We start from the raw sequence: 27,674 nt of genomic DNA, 5'->3' as shown, positions 1-27,674 counted from the left end.
CACCCCCCCCCCCAAACCAGCCACGGCAGATGGCCGCCCCTCCCTGAACCTTTTAAAAGGTCGTTTTTCCTCCCTACTGCCGCCACGTGCTTGCTCATAGGGGATTGTTGGGTTTTTTTCTTTAATTCAGTTCAGTTTAATCCATTTATATGTAAATACCGTTGAACTGAATTGAACTGAATTAAAGATTTTTAGGAGACAGAGTCACTGAGTGAACCAGGTTATTATAACATCTTACCCATAAAAAATTACGATTGACCAGTTAAATAAAAAAATTTGATTTACCAAAACATCTGAAGTGTGAACATTTAATTTTGTCTCATTTAAAACATATTAAAATGTCAAATTACAACAATCATAATAATAACAACATATTAACAGCAGAAATAAAAATGTTTACATTCTGCTTGAAAGCATTGTTCTTTGAATGATATCCACTGTATCTATGCTGTTGATGCCTTTTGAAAGCATTTCTAATAGCATCTATCAAGTAATATGCCTTGCTCAGTGGTTCATGGAAGTATTAACAGTTTTGGTAACTTCTTTGTAAATAGAAATTCTACAGTCTTATACTAGTAAACACTTTTGCTACATGCAGAAGACAGGTATAGTCAGCTGAGTATCCAGCCATTATTATGAACGTTTTCTCTTTGGCATCCACAGATGCAACAGCTCATAACAAAACGGTGCAAACACAGGTGAATCCACGTAAATATACTTTTATATCTGAAAGTCCTGAAGAGAACAGTGTTATGTAAACAAGTAGGAAATTAGTTGTTGGTTGATAATTTCTTTGTTGTAAGAATGATTTGTGGCAATAAATCTTACACCATTGGGAAGCCTGTTTATTTCCCTTTCAATAGTGACAAGTTTACAAGTAAAATGTTTTTATGGATTTGAAAGACAGACTTTGAAAAGGAAGCTCTTCAACTGGTGGAACATCAGGCATTGACAGGCTTTCAGAAGGAGGTTCTTCACTGGGAGGAACATCAGACATTGGTGGAAGCTCAGAAGGGGGCTTGAAGTTCTTGCATATGTGGTTCTTTGCTACATCAGCAATTGTAGTGAGCAGCTCTGATGCAAAGTTTGCAAGGTTGGTAAGTAGAATTTCTGGAGGATGTTTCTGTCTGATCTCCCTCAGAATGCTCTGGACTATGTTATCTCTGACAGAGCGGGACAGGTGGCCTGCTATCCATCGCTGTAAGAGTTTTGGTGACACAATCCAAAGTGGCCTTTGTGACACTGGTGGAGAGTATGCTCAAACTCTAGGAGGCCATGTTCAAGAGGGGGCAAGTAGGAAGCTCCCAGAAGCCCTGCAAGGTGTGGGGAACTACCTCTATAACCACTTGCAGTGAGCAGTTTGGAGCTATGCTCTTCCTGCTGCTTCTCTTTAAGAATCTCAATGTAATTTCTCACCATGCTGAGGAGTTTAGTTGTTCTGTAGAAAAATGTTATGATAATGATATTTTAAACATATTTAAAGCATCACAGAAACTGTAGCTGGACTGTTAATAATTGTCAGATGTAACTCACTGAAATTTAGGAGGAATGAACTCTGGAAATTTAAGGAGCATCCAGGCAAGAAATTCCTTGTCCCTCATTTTATTAACGACATTTACTGCCCACACCTGAAACACAAAACACATTTACAGTGTAGTTTTGTTTAGATGTTATGTGAACAAAATAAATAAACCTCCAAGTTACAAGTCTTGTGAGTTTTCTAGTCTCACCAGTTTCAGAAGAGGTTTGGCTTCTTTGTCTCCAAAATCCCCCAATTCAAACTCCCAAAGCCTTCAAAGGAAAATAAACAGAGGCTTTCTCTCAGCATTTACACTTCATCACAAACAGACTGTCAGGTTTGAGGTGGATGGTCAGTATCACAATAACTCACTGCTCTCTGAGTGTCTGTTTGCTCTTCTCCACCAGAAAAATCTCTCAGGTCTTCAGCAGTGATGTGTGGGATTTTGCTTTCCTGCTGAAGACTGAGGAACTCCATCATTGCAATCTAAAAATAAAAGGAGACATTTAAACATCACCACTCTCAGGTCCTGAGAAATCACCTGATATTTTACATGAGCTTTGGTTTGGATGGATCTCAGTCTTAACTGAGCCCTGTAGCCTGGAAGATGCCAGCAGTGTTGTTCGACATGAACAGCACCTGTCAAAGAAATAAGAAGTTACCGATTGTTACTTAAGTTGATTCTCAGTCTGTCAGCTTTTAAAACTACGTCAAATTCTTTAAACTGCTAAAATGCAGAAGAAGGAAAAAACCTGTCATATACCCTGATGGGTTTGTAGATTCCTCTACTTGCTTCAGTTGAAATGTAGTTCTTGTGTCACAGTCGGGAACACAAACTGTCAAATACCGTCCAAATTGTGTAAATTGTGTAATGCGAAATGCAGAAATGAAAAAACTCTGAGCTCGATGGTTTCTGTTGTACAGATGAGCTGTTTTTAAAGTCTGATTAAATTAAATTAAATTAAAGTCAGATTTATTTTTATTTTATTTCATTTATTTAATATTTATTTAATGCAGAATTCTAGAACGGTCACCATGGAAATACTTGATGCAAGTTTCATGTTATAAAATTAAAAGAAAACACTTTATCTACATTACACTAAACTTTATTATCATATAAGTAGATAAGTGAAGGCTACAGGCGTCCTTAAGTCACTCCTGTGAAAAGATGCAACATGGTGAATCAGAAAAGACAGAAAGTTACTCTGCAGCATCGTGTCCTTTTATATTATTTGCCTGCTTATCTCCATTTTCTTACTGTAGATGTGAACATGAGCAGTAAAACAATGGTGGAGGGGACTAATGCATACATTTGAAGGCTGACAGCATGTAAACTGGCCCTTTAAACAGTCCAGAGGGAGAAATCTCTGTGTAATCTGTAGAGTCTAAAGCACAATAATAATAGCACCCTAAATAATGAGGTCATTAATTACTAGGATACCTACTGTTGGAGTCAAATTGTTAAATGTTGTCATTGTGTTACTTAAATTTGTAAGTCTTAGTTCAAACTATAGGATCAAAGACATTCCTTTGTCTCATACCACCTCTCCAGCCACTCTGTTGGTGGGGGAGGCTGAGGTGTTTTATTATAGGCGCATCCTATCTGGAAGTTCTGTTTCTTGTGTGGTAAGCTTCCTGCTTTTATTACCCTTTTGGTGAGCAGGAGGTCACACAAACGCACCCCGAAACACATTCTCACACTCACATACCTATACACACACACAAACACATTCTCACACATACATGCATACACACACACTCTCGCACATGCATACACATTCACACACGTGCTTACACATACACACACAGTGCCTTGTCTTTTGTAACCATAGGGGGGTTTTACAATGGGAGGTGCTTGTGTGTACTGTAACTGCTGTGTCTTGGAAATAAAAGGCTGCGAGGAAGGCTGCTTAGATGAAGTTGGTTAGAAGACAGGTGAGGAGCGTTCAGCTCCAAGAGCTTGGGTTCCGACCAGTCTTCCCTTGCTAGCAACCAAAAGATGTTCGTCTTGTTTCTGTCGTTAACGAGAATAAGTTTCTAAACTAGCGGGGCCTGTGGAAACGCAGACCCAACACCTACTGCCATGTTTTTTTTTAGTAATATATCTCTCATGTTTTCTTAGTAATGTGTCTCACATTACTGATGTTTAGAGAGGCCTTGTTATGTTTCACGGGAGTTCAGGAGTGAGTGATGAAAGTGATGCTACACCACCAGAATCAGAATCAGAATCAGAATACTTTATTGATCCCTGGGGGAAATTATTTTTTGTTACAGTGCTCCATTTTAAACCAACATTAAGACAAGACAGACAATACACTAACTAAGAATAGTACAATATATACATATATATACATACATAAGTCACTCATAAATAAATAGTTGGAAAAGAAACATGTGTAGTTGTAGCAGCAAACAGTGTGTTAAGTGGATGCGTTGTACAGGGAGATGGCCACAGGCAGGAATGATTTCCTGTGTCGTTCAGTGGTGCTTTTCGGTAATCTCAGTCTCTCACTCTGCCTCTGGACTAGTGGGTTGCTGCTCTATGAGCTCAGCAGGAGGAGTTGAACCCACAGTGGTTCCCTGGTGGGTAGGAACATCATACTTCAGGTTCAATATTATAGTTACGTTCTTGATGGTCTGAACCTCAGACAGGAACTGGTCAGGACAACTGACTCAGTTTTTTCAAGTTCTGTTACAGAAAGAGAACTAAAACAGCAACACCTACACCTCTACCTGACCACACAATGTTAATGATTTGTCTTTTCAGTGTTGCTATAATATTTTCGGTTGCTAAATACAGCTAAAAGCAGAAAATTCATTGTTGAAAAATCAACACAACCCGACTTACGAAATAAATTCGTTCCCGAGGGTCTTTCGTAAGTCGAAAATTTTCGTAAGTCTAAGCACCCATCGCGCCTTTTGAGTGAACGATAAGCTATAGGCTAATTGCTAACTGCAACAACAATCTGGTCGTTAAGTCTGACGTCACTAGCCATGTCTGGGCCTAAACTCTGCTGCAGGTCCATATATCAAACGATCACTATGGCATTACTGAGAGTTGAAAAACTGTCTAAAGTATTTCATCTTTAATAAAATGATCAGCATTCTGCTCTACCAGGTGTAACAATTGAGTTTAACATCCAGGCATCCATGAAAACGGAATTTATGACATTTAACGGAGTTAGAAGTTAGCAGGAAGTTAGCTCGATAGCGTCTATCTAAATACAATATAGCATGTCCTGACTGCGGGGTTTTGGAAACAAATTAAAACGTACAGCTCTGTTATCACTTCCAACATAAATGAAGACAGAAAACTAAACAGCAGTGACGTTTGTAGGCTTACTGAAGTTTGGCTAGCTGGTATATAATGATGTGCTACGTGACCGCTAGCGATACAGCTATGTTAGCATAATATAAACAAGCTAACTTTTTTCCCACTCGATAAAAGTTAACGTGAGTTTTCTCGGTGGTCAGGAACAAATGTAATCGCATGGCAGGATGCTGTAAAAGGACCAAACTTCAGCCAGGAGAACAACTGAGATAATCCATCCACAATACGAGGTTAGTCATTCATATACTGCTGCATGGGCTGGGCTGTAGTTACATCCTAAGATTTTAAAAACTGAGCTTAAATAAATGATTAGCGGTAATAAAAGCCGAGGGAGGTCAACAGTGATCACTGACTGTTTTAGGAGCTTTTTGAGATTAAATAGAAGAAAATACAAAACATTAAACATGTTAACAACACAAAAGCCATATTAAACGCAGACTACTTTAGGCCTGGAAGTAGGATTCGTCACGTCATCACTTAACGACCGGATACGTTGTTCAAGTGGAACAGCAATGCGCAAGTACGAAAGCCAAGGGGGTTGTCACATGATTCGGAAGGCATTGTGGGAATTGTGGGCATTGTGGGCTCAGCCAATAAGAGCCAGTGGATTTTGTTACATGGGCATTTTGCCGTACCACAGGCAGAAATATTGCCGTTAAGTGCCTTCGTAACTTGATTTTTTCATTAAATGGGGTATTTGTAAGTTGGGGTTCCACTGTACTAAAGTTCCCCAAACAGTCTACAAAGGTTTTTTTTCTGTCCACCAAAGTAAATATGATTCAAGAGATTTTTGTAAATTCACTTGTCCAAAAAGCAAATAAAAAGATCAAACAAACGATATACTGAACGACAGTCAGCATTACCAGAGTTAGCAGAGCTACTGTAGCTTGGTTTATAGATTTGAATTAGGAGGGATGAAAAAGTGAATTCACTTGACTGGAATCTGCAATCTACTGACTTCTAATGGTGAGATTTTACAAGCTCTAACTTTAATGATACTTAAACAATAGGCCAGGCACGGCATTGCTTTTGCCTGAGCCTGTTCAGCCAGCAACACAGCTGTGTAATATGTGAATAAAATCAAAACCTGTTCCAATCAAATTTCCCTTTTTTTAAGTTTTGACCTTTTTTATTGTACTTCTAATTTCTGAAAAATTACTCTAAAGCTTCTTCTAATGCTCCAGAGTCTATTTGGACCATTTGGACATGACAACCATTAACTGAAGTATGAAATTATGCATTCCAAGGTTCACGTCAGAGTGCATGGAGTCAGGAGTAAATTGCAGTAGATTTTGTCAGTGTCTGTGGCAAATAAATTCAACTTACCTCCAAAACTGACAAATACATTCATAATTAACACACTTCCCATTGTGTGAAGACTGCAGCAAGACATCTGCAGATCTAAAAACAAAACAAAACAACAACAACAACAAAAACAACTATTAAAAACTAATTTACCTGCTCATTTGATGTCCCTCTTACATGGTAATTCACTCACTTGCTGAAACTCACACACACACACACACACAGCAGATGTTTTGCAATTTTTTTTTTTTTATTTGAGATTCTTGTGTTTAGACCTTTAAAAAACATAATTCCACTCTTAAAGTGATTTAAAGAATATGAGATTTTAATATTCATTTTGATTTTTTCTGACTCTAAATTTTCTTTGGTCATTACTCAGTTTTTTTTCTTTCTAATGTACATTTTGAAGATATTCAGTTACTTTGCAACTTTGAAACTTCGTCTTCTGTGTGAACTTCAGCTTTCAACATTTCTGCACTTTGGCTTATAGGTGAAAGATTTGGTGTATGTCAGTTAAATTTAACAAGCTTCCCAAATATTTCAGCACTTTAAAAAACAAACAAATATTCATGTATCAGCATTCACACTGCATTTTCTCCAGGAAATGCATTCTCTAGTTGTAACGGTAATTTTTTTTTTCTTAAAGATTTTTTTTGGAACTTTTTATTTTATTTTGTTGAAGACGTTTTCGCTGTAGACGATGATGAAGAGCGAGTGACGTTTCATTGCTGCGCTGTCGCTTTAACGGTGAGTGACGGCAATATTGTGCGCCAGTGAAGCACAAATCCGGTGACTGACTTTAACCAGTCCTGTTGCCCAGTGTTTTGGGTTAGTTTAGTGCTGTGAATTCATGTATACTAAGTCCGTTTTGTTTACTTAAACCACACAGTAGGCTGGTTAGTGTAGTTCTGCGATATTGGGAAGGGGCTCGCTCAAATCAAATCATGGCTTATATTCAGGTTTTGAAGGTCCTGCACCGAAATCTGCAGCACAGAGCACCACAGGTCAGCGTGCTTATCCATACGCACAGGAGAGTGTCAACATTATCAAGACTGGCCTTCCACAGTGGACTAGAGGCTAATTCGCCTGTGCTAAGCTGCTTAATACAAACACACAGACGGCGGGGTATTTGTCTCGACTTTACAGCCAGAAATAAAAGCAGCCCCGAGGACCGAGACAGGTCAGTCTCCAAGTTCCAGAGTGGGAGTCCAAAGCCTTCAGCTGCACAAAAAGGTATGCAAGGCGAGGAAATAAAAAGGATTTAAGTCGTGCTCATACATGTACTCAGATATTAGGAGCGTAGTTTCATGATAGCCTGCTATTTTCAAAGCAAACCATTAGGGTTTGTCCGTAGGCACTGTGAAGAAAATGTACTATATTTAACCAAGCAATGATTTATTCCATTGCAGCAGCAGTTTTGGGACAAAAATATACACAATTATTGTATTTATAATCGCAATCAATCGCTCTGATTATCACCAGCAGCAGAGGAAATATCTTAAAATGACCCAGGAGTTTATTTACTGAATAACTGAACAAACACTTGCCTTTATTAGTGAGATTCTAACTTTGCCTAATATAAATGAAAACTATGCACAGCTGTTGCATAATAACCCTCCACACTGAATGCCTTCCAGTGAAAGAAGCTGGCAGGGACTTCACCTACCTGATCGTGGTACTCATCGGGCTTGGAGTGACAGGTGAATACAGCGGAATTAAAAAGCTGCAGTCGTAACCCAAGCAATTCATCATCCTGTTTGAAATGACGTCTGTGTGTGTTGTCAGGTGGGCTGCTGTATGTGGTGTTCCAAGAGCTGTTTGCATCCGCGAGTCCAAATAAAGTGTATGGGAGAGCCTTCGATAAAGTCAAGTCACACCCAGAGGTATGAACGATATTAGTGACTGTCAAACATGAGGCCAGGCTAACAATGTTACAGTTCAGTATTTAAGGTCCTCTTGATGATCTTATGAGGTCATATAAAAAGTTTCTTGTTTATTGAAAATGTAGGTAATTGGTGCATTTGGTGAGCCAATCAAATGTTACGGGGAGACCACCCGTCGAGGAAGGAGGCAGCAAGTCAGGTTGGTGTTTTGTTAATTAGTCAAACAAGTTCAGCAACAAAGCCCGCTTTTAGTTAAGGTAGCCTTAACATGTATAATGGCAGTCTTTGTCTCTTCTCCTCAGTCATATCGAGTACCTGAAGGATGGAATGAAGCATATGAGACTTAAGTTTTACATTGAGGGCTCAGAGCCGGGAGTGAAGGGGACAGTGCATACAGAGTCTAAAGAGGTTGGTATTCTGCCACTCAAAAGCCAGCTTATGAAATACATACATGCACAAGCACTGATTGACATTTCTGCGGTGAATGTTTTGTGTCTTTTCACTAGCACCTACTCAACTCGACTCTGCTCTATTCAGTTTCGGTCATTTTTAATCATATTTGAGTACCACCTCGATGTAGGTGGGATCGTTGTAGCAAGGCGACCTGGAAGTCCCCTGGCGTTATTTGTATGTGACACAAACACAATGCAAAAATGGAGGTGTGAAGCAGCACTGCACTCCTCTGTCGTCACTAACTAGGGAGAGCATAATTAGCCAGCCACCCTGCCATTGCCCCCGAGCCCGCTGAACCGCCCCTCTACACACCTCTGACACAGGAGGGCATCAAGCCAATTGTTTACCTGCTACCAAACTGATGCTAAAACTCTGCATCTCATCATTGGACCAAGCTGTTGGTTTGTGTTCTTATGAAGGAGTTGCTCTCATGACTCACCCAGTGATGTCACCCTCTGCTCAATCAGTGGCTTGTGGTCTATTGATGTCATATTTTCAGCTTGACTCAGCTCGCTTGGAAATCCAGACTAATAGGTACTCAAAAAGTACCTAGTAACAAGTACTACCATCTAATAGAAAATTTAGTAATTTTCAAATTGAGATAAGCCGAGTAGGTGCTAGTGGAAAAGATGCTTTTGTGGGGCCTACAATGTAGCCTACCTATCGTAGGCTCGTTGTTGCCAGCATTTATGCTTGTGCGGGTGTATTACGGGTAAGTTTATGTTGATGTTGTAATTATTATTCCCTATATTGAAGCAGTGATTGTTGTTCTCTCACAGTTAAATTGAAAAAAACGTGGCAAAAAAGTATTCCCAAAAATGCACAGAAGAAATCGGCTGTACTGGACAGACCAATCACAGTGGTTGCGGGCTGTGACGTGTAGTTAGATTCAGGTGCATGTCAGGTTACGTCATAGAGTTTCAGAGGATTTTGCAGTTACAAAACGGCTTCAATGGGTAGATTTCACACTGAAGTGTAAATCCCCAGTAAGTGGCACTGTGTGTCTTCCTAAAGCTTTACCTAGTTTCATATGTGATGGCCGTCACATCGCTGATGTTTTTATATGTGTTTAATCAACCAGTTTTTTTTGTTGTTGATTTTACAGAATCCTGAAACTGGAAAATATGAGTTTCGTTATATATTTGTGGACATGGATGTCTACCCAAGACGGACTATAATTGTGGAAGATAACAGATAAGGACCTTAGATGTGTGATTCAGCGTTATGGAAGCATGAGGAGTGTGTGTTAGATGTGTTGCTGGACAAAAAATCTGGAGAATTCACCTTCACATAGTGTCAGAGGCTGTTAAACAATTACAGCTTTGGTGTAGCATTTGGTGTAGAGCCTTGCAAAGCAGAGATCAAAGGATCACATGGCCCCGTGCTACTAATTTATAAATGTTTGTTTTTTTTACTAGATTGTGATCTTGATTTTGAATAAAATAAAACACTTGGGAACAAACATACAACTGGAGCTCTGTGTGTGTGTGTGTGTGTGTGTGTGTGTGTGTGTGTGTGTGTGTGTGTGTGTGTGTGTTTTGGACCCTCCCAGGGAAGGAAGTATGTAATAAGTTCTGTTTGTTGTTAGCAGTCAGTTTTCAAGATATCATTTTCAAATCTTGTTCGATGGCAGATACCAATAGCAGCTTAAGCTGTTTTCATTTTAGTTCACATCAAATGTGAACTTCAGTAAAAACTTTATATTACCCACTATATTTTGGCTTCAAACTTCTCAACAATAGATTAGACCTTCATTGGGGGACCTTCATTGTAAGCCCTCCAAGGTCAAAGTTAATCTTTGGGCGGGGGTGTAATTCAAGGAACTATATTGAGTAATACTTCATATGAAAGCGCATGGACAGAGCTCTACAACACATTAACTTTTTCAGTACAATGCCCTACAGCGTTACAATGACCCCATAAATTTTTACAAACTCACACACTGCATAACTATATCTTAAAATCTCAGGTTTCTATAGCTTGTACAGCCAAAGATAATAAAAATACATCATTTTAGTATGTAATGCTTCAAGGTTAAAGGTCACACATCAGGGTGCTGTAATAAAACCAGGCTGACGTCAGTGTGTATTAAAAGCCGGCTAAAGTTAGCAAGTTTAATAAAACCAGGCTGATGTGAGCTTGTTGTAATAAAACATCATAAAACAACCATGTTTTAGCGTAGCCTTTGTCCTTCTAGGGGAGTTGCACTCTCTCGAGTGCTCTTGTTTATTGTAGAGATAATTTTCATTGGAGCTACAATTCTTCCTTCATTTGTAAGTTGTTTTTGGGGTGTAAGGTCCAATGACAATTTAACACATCTTTTACATGTTAAGCTCTTTTTTTATATACATAAAATACAGGTCTAGAAAATATTATGGATGCTTTCCTGTCAAGTTTAGTTTATTTGTTGTGTACAGAATTACATTTTTAGAAATGAAGTATGAAACAGTCACCACTAGATGGAGGTAACGCATTGAGCTATGTACTGCATGACGTGCCCTTTTTTACATTTTTGCAAGTATTTTCCATATAGAATGTGGAAACCGTAATAATAAACCAATATTAAAACTTGTCTCAACTTAATGTCTCATTTTAAGCAATGGCTAGCAAGATTGCTTTGAATTTAGTCTGTTTTCCCTCTATTATTTTTAACTTCAAAACAGTGCTAATGTCACAGGCCTGGATTAAACAGGATAAAAAAGCAAAAGCAGGGAATAATTAGAGACAAACCAGACCATTAAATGTTCCCTTAGGCTTTCAGAGGCAGTCATATATCCATAAAGCTTTTTATCACCCTATAATTTGGAACTGAGCCCATCTATTGAGCAAAAACAGAAAATATTGATATTTCACAGAGTTACAGCAAGAGGCGTTTCGTAAATCCAGTTTATCCAAAGTATATATGCATTTTTCTATCAAGGGAACAAAGTTTGATTAACAGCTTCGATCTTCTTACGTCCGAGATACTGTTGCTGGAGGTCAGCACGAATAAAAACCTCTATAAATCTCGCGTTTAATGGGTTTATGCTTCCAAATATTTGCACTGATCTCATTCTTGTGTAATACTGTATCCCATGTGTACCCAATCGTCCCTAGAACTCGTGCTACGTTCCATGACCCTCGGAAATAGTGGAATTTGTGATGGACCCCCAGTAAATCGTTGTAGCAGTTATCTTGGAAATGTCGCTTTTTATTACTGTTTCTGCGTCAGTGCTGCTGCTGAGATATGAGTCTCGTAGCTTTATATTACACGTCTGTAAATCATCTAAAAACAGACAGATTTAGGTGTTTCTTTTTTATGAAGGGGTTAAAAGTTGTTGGGTTTTTAATAATTAAAAAATTATAAACCATGAACGTACCCAAGATAACGTTTCTGGTTCGCATACCGAACACGAATTAGCTTGATGCTACTCGACTCTAAATAAGTTCTGTTTCAAACAGACAACACTTGAACGGGGAAATTTACGCGATTAATTATAATAACTGCGTCCAATAATTTGTTCCCAAGAGGGGGCAGTTTACGGGAAGCATGAAGACAGGAACCCTGTGAACATTTGAACACCGCCCACTGTGAAAGCGAAGGCATCGCTGAACACAGGGGCGTGCTCAGTCAGTCAGAGCTAGCTAAAACTCTGTAGGACTAGTTTAGTTGTTTCTCCAGGGTTAAGCCAGCGTGTAGCTGTTGTAGTAACTAGCTTATGAACTTGTATATAAGAGCAGGAAGGTATGCTCACCAAGCAGCCCAGTCTCCGTCGTTGTTTTTCTTGCGGTGTGGGTAAATAGTGTACGGCTGCTGCTGTTCCTGTTGTTGTTGTTGTTGTTGTGGCCTGCTAGCTCTAAACTAGCCGTAGCCTCATCTGACTCACGGAGCTCCACTCTCATCACATCCCCGAAGACGCTTGGGGGAATGGCACACCTCGTCAGCTAATCAAGAAGACCGACTTGTCGCTACAGAGTAAGTTTCGTTCTTGTGTCTGCTTTTACTAGACCAGGAAGCTATACTAACTGACAAACCGCCGTGTTGAACTCACCATCTTTTTTTTAAGTTGCATAAAAGTGCTTAACCCGAGCTCTGTGTGGATAGCGGCTTGAGGGTTACACATTCCATGTGAAATCTTCAATGATTAGTTAAGACAGTGCGATGGATTTTTTTTTCTTTTTGGTTGAATAGCCTTGGTGAAAAATGAGTTAAAAATTGCTTTAAGTGGAAGTTTTTCCTTTTTCTTTGGGCAGGAATCTGCAGTCTTCTTCCTCAGCTATGAGACTCTCTGCTTAATAATTAACATCTCACAATAATGGAGCTATACTGGTACATGTGAGTATATTGTATGTATTTTTCGTTAATTAAATACGGAGCTTAAAACTGATCCTTGAATCTGATCAACCTTCCTTCTCATTCTTTTGTGTCCTTTACAGAGTTGTCATTATATTCATCGTCATAAAGATATTTTTCTATGTGTGCTGGTACCGGTCGAGACAGAGGCAACTGGCAGCATACCTGAGCAACCCACGCAATGCTCAGATAGTCATTGTTGGAGGAAGGGCCTACCTCCATCAGATGTGTGAGAGACAGAGCGTAAGTGCAGAACCCCCAACACACATGAACATGCACCTCACAGCGCAAAAATCCAGCTGTGAACTTCTGAAGTGGTTTCACACCTTGGAGGAAGTGACTTTATATACAAAAGTTCAAGGGTGTTCACAGTGAAGAGGACCTCCTCATGCTGGCTGAGAGACTGGAGCTGAGTGAGAAAGAGACAGTCAAATAAGGTCGTGGTTGTGTTATTTTCTTTTTGCAGGGGAGTTATTTGCTTTCTCGAGAAGGCATGCGGTTTCCAGTCGAGTCATTTTTACTTCGATAGGCAGCATTTCACTTTTAGTGTCATACTGAGCAAGTTTGTGGTTGTCCATTAATAGGAACACATTCTGGTTTGAATGCATGTGGGGGTTTTCGTTGATCTGGAGCTTTTTCCCCCCCCCACCGTCTCTGTGTGAACTGTTGTGCAAAACCCATTAAAGCGAAACGCAAACACAGGGAGTAATTTAAATGATTGTCTTGAAAAACTTTTTTTAAGATCCTACCATTTACAAACTATTCATGAGATATATTGGGAGGAGGTAGTCTCGAATGTTTAATTTGCTTGAGATTGTGATTAGTTTACATGGTTTATTCAGGCTGTTTATCCAGCCAGCAGAATGGCTTTCATAGTTTGCTTTGAAACCTCTCATGTCTTGCCGAAACACGTGCTTTTCATGGTCATTTTAAAATTAGCTATTAAAGGCAGCCTTCTGTTTTATGAGCCCCTTGAAATGCGTGTTGGATTTGCCTGTGTTTCTGTTGATGTTCTCAGGGATACGTCTAGAATAATAATGCCTTTCCTCAACTTCAGCGTGTAGCAACTGTTTTCTGTGGGTTACGCCACAGGTTTAGGCATCGTGTTTGTACCTTCCCCAGGGCCGTTCAGCTTTACTGCCTCTCTAAAACACCTGGAAGCAATCTCCATGATTCAGAGCTTCCCCAAAATGAGAATTATTAACAACGGTTTCTAACTCCAGACCGCTACATTCACTCCTTGTTAGGTGTTGTAAATGCTGCATGAACGGGAAAGTTAGAAACAGGTTTTTGTAATAGATTATTAATTTAAATGGAAATGTACATACAGAAATTCATCTTCACCAGATTTTGAATTATTTTTCGGTGTTGTCTGTCCATGTAGCAAGCACACAGAGGGATATTTTTAGTATTGTTTGAAGGATTTGTGCAACAGGAAGTGACCCATTTATAAAATAAATAATGTAGCAAATGATGCAGGGGCGACTGAGCAATGCCGAGGCCTTTGACCTTGGGTTTCCCAAGACCAATTATGATATTATGTGTGCTATCTGAACTGAAGGAACATGCAGTCCAACACAAGATTGCCGGCTGGCTATACCTCCTTGAACTCATTTTGCTTATTCACTCCTCTCTAATCTTCCATTTGTTTCACAGTTTCTGCATTCCCCCGTTCCCCCTCCCACACTTTCCCTTTTTCTCCCCTTCCTTTTTCCCCCTGTTCCTCTCTTTCTTCCTTTCTCTCTTCTTTGTTCCCTCTGCTGTCTCGGATATATAATGTTCCCTGTTTAGATTTTAATGGAATGTGCAGCAGGGAGACCCCTGTGGTCATCCATAACCCGGTACCCTGAAAGTTTTCTGAAGAAATGCCAAGACGACTCAGCTTCATGATGCAGCACTACTTGTTAAACCTCTTGGACAGCTCTACTCACTCAGAGACTAATATGGCAAAAAAACCCAACCTTTTGATAGATAAGGGCCATGGAGAGAAATCCAAATGATTTGATAAGCTATGAGCTGGTTTCAGTCCTCTTTTTTTAGGCCTACATAAACAGTTGCTATTATGTAAGTGGTACCCAATACCTGGGCCATGGACTGGTACTGGATGAAAGCATTTAATTAGATTTGGAAAATACAGATCACAATAATTGTGCAAGTTTAGTTTAATGTAGCTTATTAGTGTGGTAATTATCTTGAACTATTCTGTCGGTGCTTCACTTTCATCATCATTTCCTATCACGCCCACAACAACAGGATGATTAAACTAATAAGCTCATTAGTCTGTCATCACCGACTTACAGCGTGTACACCTGGATCACCAACATGGGCAACAGGTTCAAGAGAGCTTGAAAGCATCATTCAAAGGTGCTGATCTGTCACTTAATAAAACGGACTTCTTTGTCATATGTGGGCTGTATCACAAATCTGCAAAAAGCATTTTAAAACAGACATTTTTTAACATCTCAACTATTTTCCCGTCTTCTCTCATTTCTCCTCTCTTTCAAGGAAATGATTGTATGTGTATTAAAAACGTTCCAGCCTAGTGTAATGTAAGCAACAACTGCTGTTATGTTTATACAATGAACTGGCAGATGTCCTCGCTTCTTCTTTTGTGTAAATACAGGCTTAAAAAACGGTTTATCGGGTTTGGGGGGAAAACGTTCCATGGTGGTGATCTGTGTTTGAAGTCAAACATTAATGATTTGATTCTTTGAAAATGCTGCCCGGCTGTTTATGTTCTGCCCTTTGTTCACTGGTGGTTTTTTGACTTGTGAGCTGTGGACTGTGGCAAAAAGAAAGAAAAAAAGTTTAAAAGAGCTGATGCATGAGTGTAATATTATGATAACCAGCAGCAGCGTCATCTCCGGAGATGTGTACAGTAAAGTTAATGCGGCTCGTTTCCTAATAGTGTTAGCGGTGTTATGATGTTGGCTTTAGCTAATAGATTTCTGTCTCTAACGGCTAAGTGTGTATGTGTGTATTTCATTGTGCTTCTGCTTTTTGTGTGTGCATTTGTGTAATTAACTCTGTGTTTCCTTCCTCCTGTAGCAAACATCAGTCTGGCCTAGTTGGTATGGTGTCCAGGATGACCTTTCACTAGAGGAGCCCTCCACAGCCCTGCCACCAGCAGCATCCTTCTCCCAGCTCGACATGCCACCACCATACGAGGCAGTATCTGGAGGTAACAAAGCTGAATAAGTCACACACATCTTTTGCCTCCTTGTTCTGTTGTTAGCCTGCAAGCGAGCCCCATTCAAAATGTTTCCCCCTTCTCGTACTTCAACATCCTGTGGGGTAGAGCGCTCGACCGTTATCCACTAACAAGTTGGTTCACAGCACCCAGTAAAGAAAAACAAGATATTTGATTGGCACGAGGGCTTAACTGGAGTCCCCTATTCCACCTGCGGTGCTGCTTTGAGCAGTTTAGTGTCAGATTACACAGCTTGATGGTTTCACTACAACATAAGGGTGGTTGTGTCATATGTACTTGAGATGAATTGTGCGTTAATTACATTCCCTGACACCCCCCCCCCCCCTTAGTAACTGCATTTACATCGATTTCATTCACAGAAACGGTGGGAAAGTCCACCACGTTTCCTGACTGAATACTCTGTGTGGTCGCTGTGATTACATAGTTTCATTTACTGCGATGCAGAGCGCTTGTTGCTGACAGTTTTATAGTGGAAGTGGCTTTTTTCAGATATAAGTAACTGAAAAAGAGAAGACAACTGCCGGATGATGTTTTTCGCTCTGAGCAGCGTTTGCCAGCTTTAGAAAGTCTCGGGGCACACATCAGCTTTGGCATTGCTTCAGAGCCTGTGCACATAACGGCTGTAGTTTCATCCAGTTCCCTTTAGTGCTCCATAGTACTTATATCTCTAAAAAGAGCTGTCCTAATTAAAATGAGTTCACATGCTGGTTTGCAGTCAGAGGTTTGTTTATCAGAGTAACTCCATCAAAATGAAACCATCTGTTTCAGTTGTATCCAAGTGCATTGCTTCTGTGTGTGAGTTAACTCGTTTTTGATGACTGTTTTAAACTGCGCCAGAAAAAGCAACACTAAAGAAGAAAGACCCTAGTTCCTTTTCCTAACAGAGGCTCAAATACTGGACATGTGACTGGCACTTTGAGAGCTGATGACTCTTTCCCAATTATTTTGTTTTTTAATTCCATTACCCCACTTTTGTTTTTCAATTTTAAATAATATTGCTACTCGTAATCACTCTTCTCTCAACTAGAAAAGGGATTTTCTCCCTTTTCTAGTTGGGGTTAAATGTACTTTAAACAGTCATGTCAGTGCTTTCAGTTTTTCCTGTTTTGCATAATTAGCTGCAAATATGTGTTTTCGTAGGAGGGCACAAGCTAGCCACTCCAGCTTTTAAATCTTTGTATCAAGTTTCAGAGCGTCCTCTTTCGCAAATGGCATCTCATTTGATCTGAAGTGGTAGTTGAGTCTGACAAGCAGGATGTGGTTACAAAGGCTGGAAATGGTGACATTTCAGCAGCAGTGTAATTACACAATGTGACTGGTTCCATTTCGCCCTCATATCAGATCTTTTTTTCCTATCGGAGACACCGGGGAGGGGACGTTTGGGTTGCTGTAATACAGCAGTTTTAATAGTGCCACTGCATGAAGGTATAATAAGCACTGAATTCGGCGTTACAGCCACACAGCACTGTGTAACTCCTGTTTTCTGCGTCTGCTGCGGCACAATTTAACATTCGCTGTTATTGAATATTTGAAAGTTTTGTGACCGTATGAAGCATGAGTAAAAATTCATCATCTCAAAAAGCTCAACCGAGAAGCTGTGAGAAGTACCGAAACCTTTTTTTTTTTCCTCTTCCATAAAGGGAGTGTCAGGAAGGTTAAGATTATAATCTTTTTTTTATGATTTTTTTAAACAGCTGACTAAAGTCAAAGTCCTGCCCACAAAAAAAAAAAAAAAACACCTTGCTGCTTCCTAACATTACAGCTCATTCTATGATCAGCGTGAGCCCCATGTTTAGAGGTGATTTATGTTTTCTCCTGTCGGATGTTATGGTTGAACAGTTTGTTTGTAGTTTATTTTGGTGCATAGTTCTATTATATTTAAGGTGAGGGAAACATTTATCCGGTGGATGTCCCTAAACTGAGCAGCTCAGTTCGGGACAAGTGTGTATGATTTCCTGTTTCCTTAAGCTGTCTTCTCTGTTCCTTCCAGAGGACGACCTGAAGCCCCCTCCCTACAGCGAGTGTGCCCAAGGCGACGTGCCCGACGCCCCGCAGCCCTGCCATAACACTCTTCGTATTTCTGAGGGAGGAGACTCCACTAGCGTAAATGAAGCCCCGCCCCCCTACACAGCATCTCCCCCTACACAAGTCAGCCAACAGGACGGCGCTGTAAGTCACAGCGGGTCCGCTTAATCAATCCCTGATGCCAGTTTGCCTTTTCCATGCACTGCCTTCCTACGTTCAACCTCAGTGATTGTTGCCAGCCTAACTCTCACAGGAGAGCAAATGTTTATTTGGATGTTTGTGCGTGTATATGAGTGTGTGTGTGTGTGCATATGTTTGTTGTTTTGTTTTTTTTTTTACTTTGTGTTGTTTAAAAAAAAAAAAAAAGTGGTCATCTGATGAGTTTGGCAATAACAGATGACTTCAGTGAGCCTGTGTGCCTCAGTCAGGACTGCCTTCCAGCTAGGATGAAAATAATCCCCTTGACCTCTGAGTTTCAAGGGTATCAGTGGAGCCACAGATGAGCGAGAGAGACTTTTAAAGTGTGCTCTGAGGCCACCTTCTTTCACAGAACTAAAATAGTTGATCAGTCTCAAAATCAAACAGATGCTTTAGTTTTTGTTCCAGATGCTATGAAGCATAATATGTGGGGCACGGCTTCATATTTGTGTCCGTCTGTAGACGCTGTTCTGAAACACAGTAAGCGAGTAACAGCCTTCCATACAAATTCACAGTGTAGACAATCTAATTATATTTCAGAGGAACTTTGCTATGTATAGCACATGTGCATAATAAATACTTTCAACTCCAAACTGTGTTTACTCAGTGCTTCATTATGAGTGCACTTGAGTGCTATTTGATAACAAATGCACCAATTGTCTTAGATAATTACCCCATTATCCCGTGTGTTTTTTTTATTGTGGTGATTATACCGGGACGTTAGACAGTTCAAGTGACTATTACCCTGAGAATGGGATTGAGCGAGGGCGAACAGAAAAGGGGAACAAGTGGATGAAATAAATGTACGCTGGCAGTAGAAAAGATACGGAGCGAGTGGTCGTAATCGGTGTAGCTGCTGGGTTCTTTCTGCTGCTCATCATTATTATCTCCTATACACCAGATTGCAAATAGTGTAAACATGAATTCTTCTTCTGTTAAAAGTTGGAAAATTGGACAATTGCTTTTGTTCAATGGGTTGAGAGAAATGCAAATGTGTCTTATGTAGATGTAAATCCAGCTGGAGGATGATCAAAATCATTGTAGTGAATTGTAATTCTCATTTAAATATGTCTTCAAATGAAAACGTGTAACAACCCTAGAAAAACACTCACAGGGCTACGAGCAAAGGCTCAAAACATTCTTGGATGTGAAGGCTGCTTTTTGTGGTTTTTAGAAGTCACCAAAACTGAGCTGTCACTTTTTTCTTCTCTTTTTTTCTTTGTGAAAAGAAAACGAACCAAAAATTTTTTTTTTTTTTTTTTTTTAAACAGTTCTGTTTCTGATCATTTTTACCTCTGCCACAGGGTGGTAGAGTTCAGCTGTTTTACATATATGTTTTCTTCTGTTGCAATTTTTCAAATACTATTTCTTTGTAAATTTTGTTTTTGTTCTTTTCTCTTTTTTTTCCTGTCACTGCATTTCAGTTAATCCAGAAATAACACTGTACTCCCAAATAATCCATTTTACGTGTTTGTTTAATCAGTCTGTGTGTAGTTTCTGACCATTAAGGGGGCGGGGCGTGAGAAATCTAGAAAAACTGAATGAATTTTAAATGTTTTCTGGACTTTTGGGTAAACGGGGTCTGTTCGGAGAATCACATGTGATGTACTTTAATGGTAATTCTTTGTATTGTGATGACAAATCGTCCGACGCTGATGCGTTTTTACCAAATTTACCTGTGTTGGTTTTACAATCTGGAGGATGTAACGGAGAAGCTCCGAGGTGCAAATCTGAATGTGGGCTTGAAATGGCATCTTTTGTATGGCGGCAGCATGATGACGATTGACGACCTGAGTGTTACGAGGCTTCTGTCCGTACTGTGTCCTGTTTGTTCACTTCACGTTCATTCCCATTGTGGGCAACATATCAGATGTCCCCACTTAGTAGCTTTGCAAGTCGAGGGGAATTAATTATTTTTTCTGCTTTGGGAGAAATGCATCTTCTGTATTAAATTGTTGTTATACAAAATATTGTCAGTTTCATTTTCTCATGTTTGAGGTCACCCCTGGGCTGCACAGCAGAAGAGCAACACTCACTGGTTCGAAAATACAACACAATCACTTTCTAATATACACTTTGGTCTCTGAAGTCTCCACTGTCTTTAAAATCTGCACCTGCACTTTGTAATGCAGATTTTTCCAAACCAGGGAGCTATCACGTTATTGCCCTTTTCTTTTCTTTCTTCCAAACATTGAAAAGCTCTATCTGTAGCTAGAGAATTAAATGTAGCTGCTAGTAGCTTCTTGTATTCGCTACGACAATGAAATCATTCTTTTGCTCCCTTTAGGGTCACCACAGAGGATCATCTGCCTCCACCTCACCCTAGCATCTTTCTCTGTCACACCAACCCCTCTGTATATCCTCCCTTATGACATGCATGAATGACCTCTGTGGTTTTCCTCTTTTACTCCTGCCTGGCAGCTCCATCATTAACAACACTTGTCTAAAATATCCACAATCCCTCATCTGCACCTACAAACGCTCAACCTGAGCAGCCCCTCTGATGTTTCTTGTCCATTCTTCTCACTCCCAGTGAAAATCTTAACATCTTCATACAGAATTCACATTTCCTCATGTCACAAACTTATTCCAAGATGGATTATTTTATCATTTTTTATCTCAGAATTCCACACACAGTACCCTGTAATGGTAAATTGAAAGTTTTCTTGAAATTCTTGCAAATGTATTCAAAGTGAAAAACGTATAACATGTACACAAGTATTCACAGCCGATCTCTGATGCGATCCCACCTCGAGCCCATACATCACTCCAACCCCGCACCTCATACATAACGCACCTTACTTTTAAACCGACTCTGACAGACCTCATGCGAACATACAGTAGAGAATGACAGCTAAATACACATCGGCATGGCACTATAGTGCTTCACCCAGTATGAACTCCTCTCATTTGTAAGGCAGTGAAAGGTTAGCCGTGGGTTCTTCCTCGCAGACTGCTGTTTTCCTCACCGCATTGGAAGTTCTGAAAAACGAACTAGGTACTGAGAAATCCGTGCAGCCAAGTGTAAAAAGGCACTATTTAAAGAGTTTTTTTCTTCTGTCACAGACATGTTTCTTGTGCTCATTATGTCAAAGTAATTCCAGCACAAAAGGAAAAAATATCACCAGGAAAGCAGTCTGTACTCATTCTGGCTAATATGGGGCTTCGGTTCTCTGAGTTAGTCATGTCTTTGATTCAGTGGTCCTTTAAGTGTGACCGTACCCTCATTAACCTCAGTTGAGCTGGTAAATACTTGAACCTTGTTATCAACCGATCCCTCAATGAAGTATGAACAGTGGAGGGATTATTAAATAGAATAAAAAAAGGTTAACCACATGTGAGTACATGTAGGAGCAGAACAAGCTGTGACCCCGTAAATCGCCACTAGAGGGCAGTCTCGCACCAGTGATAATGTCAGCCACATGCTTTCGAGCAGCCTGCACCTGTTGCTGAGCCCGGCGGTCTTTGAGTGCCTACAGGCTCTTGCTGGTATCCCCCCAGTGCAGGATGATGTCTTTTATCACACGTTTAAACGGCAGAAAGCTCCACTGACTTTTGTTCCAAAGTTTTAGATTTCTGATGGAAAAAATAATTGGGCTCAGTCAGGATCAATTGTAGAGCCCTCTTGTGGAATGAATGCTCAAGGACATTCATTTTTGGAGCTGCATACAAATAAGCTCAGCCTAATGTTGCATTTTCTTCAAAGAAAAGTTTATGAATCGTACTTAAAGCACATTAAATGTGGTCAATCAAAAAAGATGAGAAAAATGTATTTAAGGAAACAGCTCCCGCGACATTAAAGACTATAACCTTCGTTCACCGATTCCTGTGTTCATGCGTGACAGACCGTGTTGTGTCAGCTGTGAATAAGTTATCCAGATAAGGTGTGTGGCACTGATTTTGCTGTGCGTAATTTATGGTTTTGGGGGGAAATATTTGCATTTGGGGAAACAGGCAATAATCCATCATGTATATCGCTTTACTGGTTATCACATCCTGGTATAAACAGCTGCATAATGGAGACTGCTCTCAAGGATATTCACCGAACTGCCTTTGGAGATTACCAATGTCTTGAAGGCCATTCGAGGAACACAATAGATGGCTCAATTACCCACTGTTGTCTGTCAAAGATATATTGCGCTCCCAAGACGTGCAAGTGGATGCGGCACCTGTGAAGTGACGAGGATTTTGAGAGTAAGGTGTACGCACTGAACACGGAGAAAGCGGTGCCTTTCGAAGTCTCCGGGAGAGCACATTCCGGGCATGGGTGAGGACGGATAAGATGTCAAAAATACTTCTGTTTTTGATTTTCCACCACAGAGTTGTTTCAGATCAGGACTGCTTTTTTTCACTGTTTGAATTCTTCAGTTGCTTCAAATTCACATTACATTCCTGTGCAATGACAGTGTATCGTCGCAACTCTGAGGGAGCGTTAATGAGTTTCGCAGGTCATTTAACAGCTAACAGGTTCCTGTCTTGTGCTGAATACCTTCATCACTTTTTGTTATCCTTTTTTTTACTTGTTCATTACAGTTTGTATTATGCATTAGAAAATAAGGAGTTGCACTTATTTACGGGATAACTGCCTGCGTAACTTAAGTCCTTCAGCAACTGCCAAGTGACCATCCCTTGCAGGACATGCATATCCTCTGTAACTTGTTGGAAATGAAAGTGATTTCCTGTCCCAAAGCACGGCGCACGTGTGTTTTGACATTGCTTGAAACATGTGTTCAACTTTCAGTCTTGTGCAGCAGCAGTTTAACTTAGTGTGGACCTAAATTGTTCCTCTGGTACTTTAGTGGCTCGCAGAACCAAATTTACCATTAATGTCTGTTTGCTTCCCATGTGAGAAATAAGCGGGTGAAAAACTGCGGTGCTTTCTGTTCCGTTCTACTTTATACTCCTACTGCAGTACAAATCAGTGCTGCTTCCTACTACATTTGTTTGACAGATCTAGTTACTGGCCCACAGGGATCCACTAAGGTAAAGTTCAAACGTGTGTTATTGCATTTAACAGAGTTCTATCCATTTTTCTCTTATATGGGATAATTTAATAAACAATAATGTCTGTCATGCAAGAGTTAATGAAACCCCTATTAAATCACACGGCTCTTGCTCAATCTTCATTTGGGGTGAGAGGAACACAGGAGTAGGGAGCTTATCTCCAGGAAAAACCCTGATCTTTTCATTAAACCTGGGATTTGCTTCTGCCCTTTTGGACACAGAGATTATGAGAACTGATGTTGCTTGTTCAGATAGAAAATACCCCAGAAGGATATTTAGACCCTGTGATTATCCAGCAGTTTATCATTATATTGTCATGATTTAGCGGACGAAAACAAGACACCCTGAATAAGTTTATGTTTCAAAGCATTGCTGCCCGTAACAGCTTTCATCTCCATCAGGTGGCAAAAGCATGATAAGCAGGTTGATTGTGTCTCCTTGGCCCCACAAATATAGATATGATCTAGAGGGCAGAGACATGCCTGCTCCTGTCTGTGATGACAGGATAAGTGAGGATGTCTGAATGTCAGGCAGGAAGGATGAGAACTCGGTGCAGACATGCATGTGTCTCGGTGTAATGATATAGCAGTCAACAAGGTAGGGTTTTTTATGTTAAGGATTTATTGTACCTCCTGGATATAATCATCATTCTTTCTTCAGGACCTCTTCTTGATGGCTGCACAGTGCTTAACAGTACTTACAAAATGTGCAAGCAGTGCAGCCTTCCCCAGAGGTAATTTGTTAGTAACCGGAGCCGGTATATTTTGCATTTTTAATCCCAGAAATATTATCCGAACGGAAAGTTGTCATCCAGGCAAGTGAGTTTGTGACATATAGGCTACCCACCGCCGGTTTCATCAGAACCAGGAAAGGTGAAAATGAGAGATTCTCTCTTCTTGGAGGACCTGCAGCTCTCCCCGGCACTGGCTTGTGAAGGAAACCATTCATCTAGCCCACTGCCGTTCCTTCAGCACTGTCAAATTTCAGCTGAGAGCGGGCGCAGAAACTGTTTGGAAACATCTCCCTGACTTGCAGTAATGCAGTAATTCTTATCGGGATTCGCTGTTCCAAAGTGTTGGGTTTGCCCTTGAGCATATTGGATTTGACGTGACGTGCATTGCTGACTTGCTTTGAAACTACGATGAATTGAAGACGTGTGTCAGCTCCTTGCAAACAATGCTTCTCCTCTTGTGCAGTTTATGGAAAAACTTAAAAAGGAGCAGGTGCAGACCAGATTGAATGCTTTTTTTTTTTTTAGCTGTCAGAGGAGCAGACATAGATCTGCAATACACAGAAGCAATGAGGGAAAGAGCAGAGACACTGAGAAGTCTAGAAGTCTGCAAATCCTACTCAGTGCTCTGAGTTCTTCCAACCTTTGACCTTATGTTAATTTCACCTACAGCCTGCTGGGCCTCAGTGATTACCTGCTGTCCCAAACAACAAAATCCAAGTTCCTCTGTAGAAAATGACGCCTTCTGTCTGGTGCCAAAGGAACTGTTGTTCCCCGTTTATCAGCTTAGTGAAAATTTACATTTTAATTGAATCCTGATGTTTGAGCCAAACTATACTTACTGAGTTACTGGAGCCCCTTCAGAGAAACGACTTACAGGCTTGAAGTGCAAGTGCAGCGAAGATGACGGGCAGTCAGAGCCGCTCACATCAACTATGCAGAATTTAACTTCATGTGCCAAGATAGCTCATTCTGCCGTCACCAGGAATATCTTTGGCTTTAGTGTGTGTGGGAAAAATCACAAAACTCCAGCTGGACTTTGTGCGTGTGCATATTTACCCATCAGCTTGTATGTGTTTTAATGAGTTTGAATGTGCCAGGATTTTCATGCTTGCCAGGGGTGTACATGGAACATGTGTAAAAACAGAGGGGAATTAGAGGTGGGCTTAGGACTGTGTAAGTATGTGCATGCGTGTGTGTGTGTGTGAGGGTGTTGTCTGTGTTCTCAGATCACTCACAGATCAGCGCTCTAACATACTAATTAGGATGGACGCGTCCACTCCTACTCTGTCTTTGATCTGGTTGTGTTGCCCAACTGTGCTGATGTGCGATACTCAGTCTAATAAGACACGAGATAAAAAGATATGATTCATCAGCACCTGTCTGTGTTTGCTCGACCTTTTGCATCCATTTAGAATATTATATTAGACAGCGGTGGGGGTGTGAGCTGTGCGCCTGTAGCTGACAGAACAAAACCCATAGGTCTCATAATGTGGGACATGACAAAGAAAACAGAAATAATGTAGAAGCTGAAACCAGCAGCAGCGCAGTATTCACGCTTGACCAAACCAAGACTGAGCAGAGACTGGTGAGACTATGATATTGTACTTATCAAGCTATTATTACCTTTGGTATAATGATAATAATAGCTTAATACCTTTGTATAGCACTTGTCAACATACAGAGTTACAAAGCGCTTCACAGTTTGAATAAAATCCACAAACAAAAAAACTAAACTGAAATGAGCAAACCCACTCTGGGAACTAACAGAAATCAAACTGAACTAAAAAACTAAATTAAAATGAAATTTAAAAAAATCTAGAATGGAAATCTAAAACTATAATAACTCGAGCACAGTGCTGTAACAGGATGCCTCCTCTGTCATTAACATCAGCATGAAAACTGTGTACAGGGAGCTTCACCACATGCGTTTGCATGGATGAGCAGCTCCTAGCAGGGGCGCTTCTGGAGTTTTTTCATAGGGGTGGCCATGTGGGGGCCACTAAAAATATTGGGGTTGCACACAAAAAACATAATGTTCAGTTTTGTTATGCAGATGTCAAATATTACTTTACTTAAAAAATATGCAACAACGAGAGAAAGAAAATTTCCTGTTATTAAAGTTGATATCACTGAAAATAGGTACATATGAAAACCAAATAAGATTTTGAAATTGATAATTATATGTTTGAATTGATTGATTGATTGATTGATTGATTGATTGATTGATTGATTGATTGATTGATTGATTGATTGATTGATTGATTGACTGGAAGTCCCAGCCATCACTTTAATGATTCTCAGCAGAGCTGAGCAGAACAGCAGCTTACGATTCACTCTCGCCAATGAGCTAAAACCAAAACCAGTACTAAAACCAAACGACGAGCTGCAGTATGGAAGTTATTTGTTCTTTTTATCTTTTTGTCTTTTATCCATGGTGTAATTTTTTGTAAATGGTCTGCATTTATAGGAACTACAAAGCACTTTACATTGTTTTTTTCCCCCTTTACCTATCCACATACTGATGGCAGTACAGTGCAACTCAACCTGGTGTTGAGTGCCTTGCCCATGGACACTTCAGCATATGGAAGGGCTTAGGAATTAAGCTTGGGTCATTGATGACGAGCCCCTGGGTCATCATCAATGACCCAGAGGCTCAGTGATGATGATGATCAAGACATCCCAAAGAAGCGTCAATCTGCTGCCTGAGCTAAAGCCGCCCCTCCTACTGACCAGTTTCAGTCTTGAAGTAAATGGTTGGAGTAAACCTTTCTGAATCAAGAAGATGGCTTCTGTTTGAAAACACTCTTTCTTCCCAACACCAGTCTTTAGATTAGTTTAGTATATTACTAAAGTGTTTCATTACACAAAGAACCCAATAAAGGACTATACATACTCTCATATGGACGGAAGCGCAGCCCATTAAAAAGCAATTAAAATGCTGATTTCATTTGTTATTATTATATGAATGCCCGAATGAGGCACCTGCAGGCTTCTTCCAAGTGCTATGCATTGTAACCAGATAGTGATTAACTTATGCATTATCCTGCTGATAAAGACAAACTGAAAAGTCAAGAGCATAAATAGAGAGACAGTTTTGCAAAAGAAGTCATTAAGATTCTGACTAATTACACCTAGTCTGACCTTCCAGTCCCATTACTTCAGCTGGAACAAATAGACTTTCTCATCTATTGCCCTTACCTCGTGCTTTCGGGGGCAAGGGGAAAAATTTGTGGCAATAGATGGGAGCTGCGACATTGTAACTTAAGGAGATTATGCTTTGGCGTGACACTAGAAAATGTTATCATTTTAACAGAAAGCAGATAAGAGTTAATTAACTGATAATGGCTCTCTATTCACAGAGATAAAAGCCAGTGCATTGAAATGAAAGGGTGGGAGTCGAAGAGAAAAATGGACGTTCTGTAAATCTCAAAGAAAACGCAGCTAATTTTATTCCTCCTGATTAAATTTCACATTGGGATGGCATGAATGCTGAGTAATCTTTTTCACAGCTGCCACAACAATGACCTAAACCGAGGAGTATGAATTTAATCAGGTCTATTTCTATACAAATTGCATTACGAGTTTCATGGAGAAAACACTACACCTGTCATATCAGAGCCTTTGATCGCACGATGATGACCTCTTTTTTTCTTCTGGATCTCTGCTTTCTGGCACGCAG

General features: G+C 40.2%; 2 protein-coding genes and 1 pseudogene across 3 annotated transcripts; 2 read left to right on the top strand and 1 right to left on the bottom strand.

Moving 5' to 3' along the window:
- Window positions 1-655: 655 nt before the first annotated feature.
- On the bottom strand, window positions 656-2,399 carry LOC146662138 (uncharacterized; annotated as a pseudogene). Its single transcript, XR_014913197.1, has 4 exons — window positions 1,892-2,399; window positions 1,731-1,791; window positions 1,534-1,628; window positions 656-1,438 (listed from the first exon to the last, which is right to left on the bottom strand). The product of XR_014913197.1 is annotated as an uncharacterized LOC146662138 (transcript).
- Window positions 2,400-6,911: 4,512 nt separating this feature from the next.
- timm21 (translocase of inner mitochondrial membrane 21) lies at window positions 6,912-11,641 on the top strand. Its single transcript, XM_085418596.1, has 6 exons — window positions 6,912-7,388; window positions 7,793-7,855; window positions 7,941-8,038; window positions 8,164-8,237; window positions 8,341-8,446; window positions 9,597-11,641. Exons 1-6 carry the CDS (start codon window positions 7,100-7,102, stop codon window positions 9,687-9,689), a joined length of 723 nt encoding a protein of 240 aa, XP_085274722.1. The 5' UTR covers window positions 6,912-7,099; the 3' UTR covers window positions 9,690-11,641.
- Window positions 11,642-11,722: 81 nt separating this feature from the next.
- LOC146662136 (uncharacterized) lies at window positions 11,723-20,226 on the top strand. Its single transcript, XM_085418597.1, has 5 exons — window positions 11,723-12,446; window positions 12,725-12,806; window positions 12,908-13,067; window positions 15,873-16,005; window positions 18,026-20,226. Exons 2-5 carry the CDS (start codon window positions 12,787-12,789, stop codon window positions 18,226-18,228), a joined length of 516 nt encoding a protein of 171 aa, XP_085274723.1. The 5' UTR covers window positions 11,723-12,446; window positions 12,725-12,786; the 3' UTR covers window positions 18,229-20,226.
- The last annotated feature ends 7,448 nt before the right edge of the window (window positions 20,227-27,674 follow it).

The sequence above is a fragment of the Rhamphochromis longiceps genome, linkage group LG9, assembly GCF_057381845.1.
Source record: "Rhamphochromis longiceps isolate RC_006_pf linkage group LG9, R_longiceps_female_GT1.1, whole genome shotgun sequence".
Lineage (NCBI taxonomy): Eukaryota > Metazoa > Chordata > Actinopteri > Cichliformes > Cichlidae > Rhamphochromis > Rhamphochromis longiceps.
Note: the sequence above shows the minus strand (reverse complement) of the source record. Positions and strands in the feature narration are given on the sequence as shown.